This window comes from Labrus mixtus, chromosome 20 (assembly GCF_963584025.1).
Source record: "Labrus mixtus chromosome 20, fLabMix1.1, whole genome shotgun sequence".
In the NCBI taxonomy this organism is placed as follows: domain Eukaryota; kingdom Metazoa; phylum Chordata; class Actinopteri; order Labriformes; family Labridae; genus Labrus; species Labrus mixtus.
In genome coordinates, this window is record NC_083631.1 from 13,193,865 (window position 1) to 13,205,721 (window position 11,857).

Sequence of the window (11,857 nt, forward strand, 5' to 3'; positions counted from 1 at the left end):
TGAGTCAAAACGTTAGTCCTTTGCACCTTAAGGGATTTTTTTGCTCCAGTACTTCCTGTTGATTCTACCTCTGGGAAGGAAATCTGAATTATTTTTAACTTCAAGTATACGTCACAGCATTTAGGTATATGATTTTTACCTGAAGTGCATAAGATCTCAAACATTTTCACACTTCACTGTACACTGTTACCTTCTCCAAAAGTCTCACAAGAGACAAACACAGTTGACTCATTTTGATCAGAAGTACTTCAACATCACTTTATAAAGCTACATGTTGCCTTATGTTGTTGTGTATGCAATACACAATATTTGACATTATACATACATAGTATATATTTATCGACTGTACTACATTCATACCACTACGTATTCATATTCACTCTATTCATCAGTTTATCTCTATTAATAACTCTTTTTATATTTGGGCTGCACAATGAATCACATTTTTATAATTTTTGCAGTAAGCGCAATAAAGAAGACAAAATATTCTTTCTTTCAGTATGTGTTCTGTATGATGACATTTGACCTGTTGGATGCATACATGGGTATAATGTAAATGCTTCCACACCATGTTGATGCAGTCAGATGAAGCTCAAATTAGCCAGCAACTACTCTCAGATTATTTGATGCCGATTAAGTGGTGAAAAGGTGACTTTTAGATTCAGGATGGACATGATGCAAGGTATTTTGTGAAACATGAAGAACTGCAAATAGAAATAATAAATGTGAGACATTGCTTATATCCACTCTTTAATATTTGTGTATTTACCACACTTCATTTCAGTAGTGGAATTATTGAACAATTTAATCACACATTATACATTTTTGTAATCTCATGCAGGCCTTAATGTTCATCAAAACACACTGAGTTGGTCTGGTTTGATTTTCTATATATTATTATATCAGAATATAAATCTCAGAAAGAAAATAATCATAGTTTTTTTTTCCAACAATGTGTCATGCAGCACTCATTTATGAGTACTGATTATTGCCTTAGCAAAAAACATTTACTTAATTTCTTTTACATCACTTATCATCTCCTCACCTGAAGTAAAACAAATGTGCACACCAGTATCTCTTTTAAGTATTTTCCAAGTTGAGGGTGGAGTTAGTCTTAATAAGACTGATAATAATGACACTCTTGTAATCTTGGCAAATCTGAAGTTCTCAGCGGCTCTGATCGAGTGATCACTGAAGAGAGAAACCCCGTTATGTGCTTTCCATCCGCTGAAATATTGAACCCCAAAAGACTCTTTGAAAAGCCTGCAGTCATATTCAGCATTCATGAAGATGTGCATAAAGTCAGTGTTATTAAAAAGTGAAATGAAGCCGTATTATTCCAATATTACTTTTTGACATCAATAATTTAAACTGGAGTCCAATCATCCAATCTTTTGACAATTTACCCTGAATGGATCTGAAATGATGTTCTTGAAGCCGAGTGTGGTCGGCTCTCTGAGAGGAGTGGGTGTAATGGAGGGAATTGGAAGCCCAACATTGTTTTAGATGGCGTTCAGGTTAAACCTCTCTCCAGCTGATGGCTTGTAATGTGAGTTCATCAGACCAGAGGACTTGTTGTTGGTTTCACGTTGGCAGGCTGAAGGGTGTGCTTGCAGGTTTGACCAGCTGATGGCAGCAGGATTCTTCTTCAAGCCTCCGTTCACTGAGTGCAATGATACAGCTTATGTCTGACAATACATCGTGGGAAAAATGGCCTTGAAATGTATTTTTATTCAGTAAAAAATAATTGATTTAACACCTTTTATAGACTTCAATGTATTACAAGAAAATTGAGGGGAATGCCATGACTTTTTTAAATAATTATTATTTCCATTTCAACCCCTGAATAAAACATTTATAAAGGGATCAATAAAGTGAATGATTGAAATGACAGTTGAACAGACGACTTTATAAAGATGTTAAGCGTAATGTTAGAGTACATCATCGGACACAAACAGAGGCTCTTACAGAGAACATTAATTTCTGTCCTGTTATGCAACACCTGCCTCATAAAGCCGCGGCCAGATGGTGGCACTCTGAACACACCTGCCCCTCCCTCACACACATCCACAAACACCCACACCTCTTCTTCTATTGTAAAGGAGGCATGATAATCAGTCATGATGAAAGATAACCGAGTCTTTAAGCAGTTCAGTAGAGTGTGACAAAAAGTAGAAAATACAGACTTGTCTTAGGGAGTTTTTTTTTTTTTTTTTGCTAAGTGGCTGTTTTTAGACACAATCACACAAATATATTTTGTTTGCCCCGCCCCTGCCTGATTCACATCACTGATCCATTATGCTAAAGTCTGGACCGTTTGATCATTATGTTTGTGTGTCTGTCTCAAGTGCTGCTTGTGACACACTAAAGAGATGAAACAATAGAAGAAAACAACCACTAGAGGGCACCACAGGTCTTTTTATCCAGTCTGAAGCAGCTCTTCAGAGATTCTGGAGGTCAAAGAGGCCTAAAGGTCTGTAAGTGAAGTAGCCGTGAGGTTTTTATGATGAATTTAAAAACACACGAGGATGTAAGATAATGTAAAGTGATTGTGTCCCTGCAGAATGAGATACTAATCTCAACTTGTGTTCCAAAACTATAGTTTGCAAGACAGCAGTCCTAAAACATTACCCTCAAGTCTGTCAAACGTATTTTTTCAAAAGCACAGTTTGTCTATTTGTGTCAGAACACGATGTCTTGTCGTGCTGCAGTGTCGTCCTACAGTAAATACCTCTGGGGGTTTTCAGCTCTAGCAGATGGCCAGGCTGCAGAGAACAGTCACAGATCTTTGTAATGTGAGGAAACAGCGAGGGGACTGCTCGCTATCCTGCCTTCACTTCTTCCAATTTGGCAACAAACAAATAAACCACACAGCAAGTTTAGCAAATAGCTACATTTCTCAACTATATCCCTGGATTGAGTTCTTTAACATATCTTTAAAGTTTACGAATGTGACTCCAGTCTGGATTATTTACTTCACATCTCTGGGAAACTGGGATGTTGTTGCAGAGTCTTTTGGGGCTGTCCAAGTTGCTTAAAAATGGAGCAAACCCACATTTGAAAAAGTCTTTGTTGTGAACAAACACACATGTAGTCGAGCACAGAGAATCTGAGCTGTAATAACACACTCCCAAAGTGACAGGCACACTATATATATGCACCTTTTCATACTTCCACCCATCCAAAACCATTTGGGATTATATGGAGGATGGCTTAAAAAATTTGGATAGGCTACACTCTTTTTTTTCTTCTTCTTCTTCTCTCTCCTATATTCCTGTAGAGTTGAATTATTAGATTGAAGTTGAATAATAAGCAGTGAGTCAAACAGCACAGCCTTCATCTGCAGAGCTGTAATTAACGGGGGCAAAATGCAGGCGGTGGCGAAGGAAGAAAAAAAAATGCAAATTATTCTGCACAAAGGCTCCTCACAAATTGGCGTCACCATTTCTCAAATTATATCATTACTATATTTTGAAAATGTTAATCTGTTGAGCGGATTTCCCGGGGGAGTTGAGTAAATTAGTTCTATTTCCGAGGCTGCCTCTCTGCAAAGGCTCGGCAGCGACAAGCACCTCTGATTTGCTGATTACAATTAGACTCCCCAGTTTGGGCTCCTTCAAGCATTGATAATTTTCGGCATATTAAGCACGTTTTAGCAAAGGTGATAAGTCAGTTTTAATTGAAATGAAATTATTATTCTAATGGAAGTTTGGTTATTATTATTAGGAGGCACTAGTCATTCTGGCTTCATTTTTAATATATAAATGCTGGGGAGTGAGGAGGAAGAAAAAAAAAGATTTTGAAGGGCATTAGGGTGTCAGGATTGAATGAGGTAATTTGAAGGGAATTACTTTCTCTTCTATCAGAAATGAACTGAATTAAAAGTCCAAATCAATCGCTTTCACTTCTCCATTCTACTTTGACAGCGGCACAATTACAGATAATTAGATGGGAGGAAACTTTTAATTGTGGGATTAGAGGGAGAGAGAATTTGTCGGATCAGAGGGAAATTTCCAGCCAGAGTTTCTTGCTTAAAATCGAATCAAAGGATTTGCGAGCTTAAAATGGCAACCAGCTTCTTTTTTTCACCCTTACTGTTTAATTGGAATTGCATCTAGTTCATCCAAATCATCCAAAACAATTAATTTAGATTTAATTCTATAATTATCATCAAATCAAATAATGTGCAACCTAATTTAGATAGTTAAAAATTAACGTGCGTGAAGTTAATTGAGTAATTAAACTCCTAAACTGCTGCCTATTAATTTGCCTCCCTAATTAAAACTGAATTTGATTCTGTGCTGCTAAAGGAAGCATCAGTGCTGGATGGGCGTCCTGATAAGGCCTGTGTCTTATTTTGGGACTGGGATCATCTGAACACCTTTTATGAAGTTGGCAAGTGTATGAATTTCACTTATCTGCTTATCTGGAGGCAGGTGAGGGGATACTGCTCCAAAATCCTCTAATGGGAGCCTCAGCCAAACTCACAAAACAACACAGGAAGTTGTCATTAAAGAGTTTTTATTAAGTGAAAAGTTCAAGTTGACTTTTGTTTGTTTTGGGGCCCCAAAATAAACTTTGAAAGTCCAATGAATCAAGAAGGAAATCTGTCATGTTTGGACTTTAACTCTAGTTTAAGTATAAATGAAAGGTGGGAGTGTGGGGAGTTTGTTTGTGTGTTGAGTTAACTTCTGATGTTCTGACCCACTGCTGATTCTCATCTCCCAATCGATCACTGTGGTGAACTCCAAAGTGATTACATCAACATTCAACACTCTTAAATGATACCAAAAAACATTTAATAAAAAGCAATAACCACACAGATCAATAGGCCATGAGTCATCATCACTCCTGAATATATTGTGCACTGTCGTCTTCAGTGTGTGTGACTGCTCACATAGTTCTTCAGAATACTTAAAAATGCATCTTTTATGGGGGAACGTGCTATTTTAATACCTAAAATGGTAAGATTTGAAGTATGTGATTAATTGGTCAAACTTTTCTTGCACAATCTGTTATCCCAGTTTGAATGTTTTCTTCTTTTTTTGTTGTAATATTTCAGGTTTTATCTCATTATATATTATATTATTTTTAAAACTTCTTATAGTGCATGCTTTCGTATGATGATCATTATGTGTGTTCTTTGCCTTTGAAGCACATTGAGTCTACGTCTGTTGTATGAATTATGCTGTATAAATAAAGTTGACTTGACTAAATGATGTTTGAAGTGAAGGGTTATGGCTGTCCAAAGGCTGCAGTGGAAAAATAGCCACAAACGGTCGTATTAATAGCAGGGAATTAAATGATTTTTAAAGAAAGTGCAGGTTGCTTTCTATATTTAGGGGGGAATACCAATAGATAAGTTTCTTTTTGGAAGTTTTAAATCATTTTCTTCCTAAAAAGATATTGTTTTGTGCACCTATTTTGGCATTAAACACATGAGGCAAACCCTTAACTGTGTGAATCTTTCATGGTTTCTCTCCAACACATAGGCTACTTCTTCTTGGATTGAAAGTTAATCAATTAGTCTATAGGCCATGTGCTCTTATTGATCCAACATAACTGCAGTAATGACGTTATGTGTCCAGCTGCAACAACACACTCACAACTCCCAATAAGAAAGAAAGAAATGTTTGTATTCTTTTCTTTTCCCTGCACGTGCCAAGAGCAGCTCGTTGTAAAAAAAAAAAAAAAAAAAAAAAGGTAACAAGGCAGGCCTGAATGCTGGCCTTGTTCGCCTTATTATCGGGTTAATTAAAGCTCGAATCTGACAATGTCACTTGGTTTTAGAAAAACGGATTTAAATGCAATGTCTCTGGAGACTGTGTCAAGAGGCTGCCTTCCTTCCTCTGAGCTCCATCGTGCGCCCGAGTTGGGGGGGGGGGGGGGGGGGGGGGGGGGGACAGCCAGTCTATGCTTGGAAATGACGAAAAGCAATTATTGAATTTTTAGATGTTCAAAAAGAAATGAATGGGGAGGAATTATTCATAAGATCTTGTCCGTGTGCGTTAAAATTAAAGTTAAAATACAAAGAGGGGAAGGCTTCAAAGCTGCTGGAAAAAAAGGACGGATAGAAAGAGGAGATAATTTCTGAGGAGTTCATTAACATGTAGGGCTACACGTTGAAATACACAGGGTTGTTATTTGGGCTTGGGGGTCAAGTGACGAGCGGATTATATACTTGCCCATAATAATATTAATTAAACAATTTGCATGCTAATAGGGTAACAATTATCGCAGCTTCTGTTGAGAGATTCAGGTTATTACAACATGCCAATCCGGGTGCCAAGGGTCAGGGAATGAGTGGGGTGCGAAATTTCAACTCTGATTAACATTATGACAGCGGCAGACTCGGGATAAATAAAGTCGAATTAATTATTTGAAAACCTAATGAGCAGACAGGATTTAGGCTGGGCACATATTGGGTGCAGGGGTTGCACAAGTGGTGCAGCTTTCCAATGCAGTGTCCTGACAGGAAATGTTGCCTGTAATGTAGGTTTTTATTCCCTGATATTGAATTCTATTGTCCTTTCCTTTATTTGGTCATATATTTTATTCACAACACAGCTTTTGGGTCGTAACTGAACCTTTCGCCTTGTAACAGTAAAACATTATGGTATCACTTTTGCTTTGTGCCTGCAGCAATATCTCAGCTCCCCTTTAAATACACCAATATTTCAACAATCACCCTATTTGTTTTACGCCCTGCGCGTGAACTTGCAGGATTGTAAAGGTTTAATGCGTTTTAACGATGATCTATAACTAACATGGGGGTTTAGCTGAACTTAGAGGATCTCATAGTGAGACATGGGAAAGAGGAATATGTTTTTTTTTTTTTTTTATGTTTCTCGAAAGAAATGTAATATTTGAATGTAACAAAATGTTGTGTTATTGTTGCTGTTTTTTCGTTTTCTGGATCAGCATCCTATTTTCGGCTGCAGGACATCTGCCGAAAGTAAATAGTAAAATTATCATGTACATACAAAAAAAACAAATGTAATTTAGAATGAATAAGAAACGATCTTTTATATTCTCTAATCTGCTCTAAATTCGTGTAATTGCGGGTCCTCAACTGAACAAAAAGTCGCGGAGCCCCTGGCCTAACCTATCCGCGCGCAGCCTTTTCTTTCCGGGCTTCAGTGAGCCCTTCCTCCCGGTGGGTCCCCCGTGTAGCTGCGATGTAGTTCTTATCAAAGCCCTCCTGTCTTGTTGTGACAGCTCTGATATTGTTTATTGAGGTGGATGTCAGCTTTAATTAGCAATCGATACGGGGAGCGTTTGCAGAGCGCGCCTCTGACGTCAGAGCCCATTACCTCTTCTCATTGGGCCTCATATTCCCCGAGCCTGGGCTAATTATTGGGAGGTTCATGTGGATAAAGTAGAGCTCATCCCTCCCTTCACATCATGTCCCCTGCTCGTTGGCCACACTCGCTGCATGCTTTTTAAATTGCCATCACTGGCCTCCAGACGTCGTTTCCTTCTGCCTGCGGGATGATGGACAGCAGGATACTGGATCCACCTCACGCCCAGTTCGGAGGCTCTCTCGGCGGGATGGTGGGCTTCCCGTACCATCTGAGCCACCATCACGTTTACGAATTAGCCGGGCATCAACTTCAATCTGCGTCCGCGGTCCCTTTCTCGATAGACGGATTACTTAATGGTTCCTGCACGGCGTCGGTGGGTAATTCCAACCCCCTCTTGTCTTCGGGTTGCGGCATGAATGGAGATAATCAGCACTACAAACTGTCAGGTAAGACGCACAATAACATCTCGTCTATTGTACAAAGGCAGAAACAGAAAGAAACAAAGACAGGATATTGCGATACAAGTTGTCTGTTTAGGAAAACAAGCACACACGCAGGCTGAGAGAGGAGTATTCTTCACCTCCCACTTCATTCCAGATGATGAGTCCAAGCAATAACAATGTTCCTGTCAGTCAGTAAATACTAGAGCAAGAAATGCTTCTGTTTACATCTGAATGGTTTCTCCTTTAAAAAAAAAAACAAATAGCCTATTTCATAGAATCTGCAGGCTGCGTGTGTATGTGTGCCACTGCAACATTTCAAATCCTCTCCCCCTCTTCAGCTCTGAAGTTTGCACATTTTTCTGCACATGAACGAAACCAGTATTGGTAGTATTAGCCTATGTTTAGATCTTGGTTATTAAGAAAAATGATATGTATCCACTGTTTACATGTATTCTCGTTCTGCTGCCAGACTCGGGGGACCCAGACAAAGATAGTCCTGGTTGCAAGAGACGGAGAACTCGCACTAATTTCACTGGTTGGCAGCTGGAGGAATTAGAAAAGGCTTTTAATGAGAGCCACTATCCCGACGTTTTCATGAGGGAGGCTCTGGCTCTGCGGCTGGACTTGATAGAATCAAGAGTTCAGGTAAATATTTATTTTCTACCTATAAATGTACACTTGTGATTTTTATGCATGCATGTGTCTCTTACACTCTTTGTTTATTAGCCATCCATTCATGCAGCTTTTTTTTATTATTAACTGCTGTGATAAAAATTGTAAAAATAAAAACAAAAAAAAAATCTTAAGGTAGCAGAGGTCATCATGCATGCCTTGAAATATCGAAATATGCCTATATTTAAAATTATAAAAACTACCAGCAGAGACCTTTCATGGCTTATGTCAGTGTAAAAAAAACCGAAAACATTCTGACCTCATATTGATTTTTTTAAACAATATTTTAAAACACATCTTGCTGATATATATATTTTTTAAAATACTAAAAAAATATATAGTGAGAAATATTGTTGGTATATGTGTTCAATACATTTTACAATATTTGATACATTTTTATTTATATATGGCCTACCTATTATTTTTATTTTTTTATTTTTTTGCTGAGAACAGAGAGCAAATATTTACCCCTAAAGTTTACATAGGACAAAAAATATTTAGACTTTAACTTGCCTTGTGCTTAACTGTTCTCTAAATGTAAATGTCTTTTGTTAGGCTTCATAACAACTTTTTCTAGCTTTTTCTTTGCACAGATTGGATTTTAATTAGGGGCTTATGGAAGGCCTGTAAATTACACAGAGATGCAGGATGTAGCCTCATCATTTGCTTTGATTATCATTCGCTTTTTGGTCACCACAATTCTAAGTTGACCCATTTTCTCTTCATTTCTTTGCAGGTGTGGTTTCAGAATCGCAGAGCCAAGTGGAGGAAGAAGGAGAACACAAAGAAAGGTCCGGGTCGACCTGCCCATAACGCCCACCCCACCACGTGCAGCGGGGAGCCCATGGACCCGGAGGAGATCGCGCGGAGGGAGCTGGACCGAATGGAGAAGAAGAAACGCAAGCAGGAGCGCCGGCTGCTCAAGTCCCAGAACAAGCTGCTGTCCGGGGATTTATTTCACACCCCGGGTTCTGACAGCGACAGCGGGGTGTCGCACGTGACCGACAGTGACCACAACACGGGCCCGCCTTATGACTCTGTGGGGGGAAGCCAAACGCAATCGAGCTGCGACCTAACACCTCACTCTCTCCAGCTCCACAACCAAAGACATTTGGAACAGGATGCTGGCGGATCCGAGCTGGACTCGGCCGAAGCCAGCCATCGGTCCAGCCTGTGCTCCAACACCAACAACAGGGCCTCCGGGGTGCAGAAACTCAACCCCTTTAGCGTGGAGAGCCTCCTTTCGGACGCAAGACCGAGACGCAACCCCGCGGCCTTACCCTCCTCGCGGCCTTTGATAGGGAAGGGACACTTCCTTCTTTATCCCATCACGCAGCCGCTTGGATTCATTGTTCCCCAAACTGCTCTGAAGACAGCAACCACGACAACACACAGTGACAGTGAACCCCCGGCAGAGAGAAACCAGTCCAGTGCGCGCTGCAGTGTCTCTGCGGGATGTAGGAGCAGCTCGCCGGAGTCTGCAGACGCAGCGCAAAGGGGACAGGTGGGCTCAGAGGACAAGACCCGTTCATCATCATCATCATCATCATCACCACACACCAGTCCTTCTACCCCCGCCTTTCCCACTTGCAAAAGTACTCACACCTCTGTTATTTGCAGCGATTCGACTTTCGCCCACGAACACAGTCCACAACTCGTAACGCCTGTCGATGCAGACAGAAAAGAGCATTTAGAGAACCAGGACCAGCTCTCTGTGGACCCCGAGTGCAGTGTCCTCGGTGACAGTCCGGCAGAAACAAAGACAGACTTTAAAGAAGACTTGGAATAATGCATTGGGGGTTAAGAAAAAGGAGAAACATACTGATAAAGCCTCTAAATAACACCTGACATTTAGGCCAAAGCTTCACCTCAAACTAGCCTACATCTTAAACTCTAAAAATCTAGGTTTCCCCTCTCTGCTGATTTGTTGACAATGCTGTGCCCTCTCTCTCTCTTTCTCTCTCTCACTCTCTCTCCTCTTCTCTCTCTCTCTCTCTCTCTGCGTGTGTGTGATTCAGGAGTCTCTAGATATCATTTAATGTGTGATAACTTGTCAGAAAAACAACAACACAAGACCACGAGACCAACAAAAATCCTCAAGAGCTGTAAAAAAAGGTATTATACTATTTATATATGTAAGTTTTTTCTTAAATAAATCTATTGTATACAAGCACCTGAAACCGTGTGAGACCTTAAATAGCTGCACATCCAGTGCAGGACTAGTGTACAGTAGGAAGGGCTTTTCTTAAGAAATCTCATGTTGTACTTTGTATATTGCCTTAACAAATTTATTCATCTATAAGCCCCCACTGAAATGAGGTTACGAGCCTGAGGCGAAAAGGACCCGCTCGACTCCTGCAGAGTTTTGATATGAAAGTAATTATTTTCCCGGTGGCTACTGCAGGGGGATTCAGTTTATTTTAGCTCAAAGGGGGTTATAATACATTACCGATTTCTAGTGATATGAAATCACATAAACTTCCAAGAATAATAGAATTAGCATGAAAAGGCCTGGGTGTCAAATTGAAATAGGAAAATAATAGCCCCGGCAGCTGGGAGTGTGTGTGTTTGTGCATATTGGATAGGAGATGGGGATTCGTGGGGAGGCATTTTCATGAGTTTTTTCCCCCCTCTCCCTCTTCTTCCTCTCCCTCTCTCTCCACTTTGTCAGGGCCCCCTTGTAGCAGGGCTATATTAAGATAGATGTTCGATGATATCCCTCATTGTTCTGTCGCTTTACATTGATGTTTCGGTGTTATCAGCCTATTGATCACGCGTCGGCTGTAATAGGACGGGCTGAGGAAAACGTGCCTATTTACAATAGCAGAACACATTTGTTCTAATAGGGCTGCGGGTCCCCAGGGAAGCCACGCGGGATCTGGGACATCTGCTCCCCTTTTGCAATATTAGCTGTGTTGACCACAATATCACGTCGACCCGAGGAGGAAATGTCGAGTCTGCTGCGTGCGTTTAATTCGCAAATAAAAAAAAATATATATAGGCTGTATAGGCTGTATAAGAAGAAAGAAATCAGACAAAAATCCACCAGCTCTTTCTCCTCAGACCCTTGTTAAAATCCACAACCCCTTTATTGTTCTCCTTGGGTCTTGATTTGCAAATAAATTGAAAATAATCAGAGGGGTGAGCTTTACGTCTGAGCCGGCGCAAATGAATTTCTGAGCCAGTGTCCCTTTCAAAATATTTACATAAATTTCCAGCCATGCAGCTGTTTGCTCTAGGAAGCAATGTCTTATTAGGTTGGAGGGGGGCAGGGGGCGGACACAGCCAACATGGCACACACAGGGAACATGCTGAAGATTAGGCCTGCATAGGCTGTGCTTTAGAGGTTTTAACCTCTGTGTCTGCGTGGTGTTTATATGCTGAGATTATTGGCACCTTCATACTATTTTTCTTATTTCATTTATTTTGATTTTAATG

At 40.3% G+C, this 11,857-nt stretch overlaps 1 protein-coding gene across 1 annotated transcript; it reads left to right on the plus strand.

Annotated features, from left to right (window-relative positions):
• Positions 1-7,382: 7,382 nt before the first annotated feature.
• On the plus strand, positions 7,383-11,654 carry uncx (UNC homeobox). Its single transcript, XM_061026865.1, has 3 exons — positions 7,383-7,750; positions 8,217-8,392; positions 9,156-11,654. Exons 1-3 carry the CDS (start codon positions 7,492-7,494, stop codon positions 10,206-10,208), a joined length of 1,488 nt encoding a protein of 495 aa, XP_060882848.1. The 5' UTR covers positions 7,383-7,491; the 3' UTR covers positions 10,209-11,654.
• Positions 11,655-11,857: the final 203 nt, after the last annotated feature.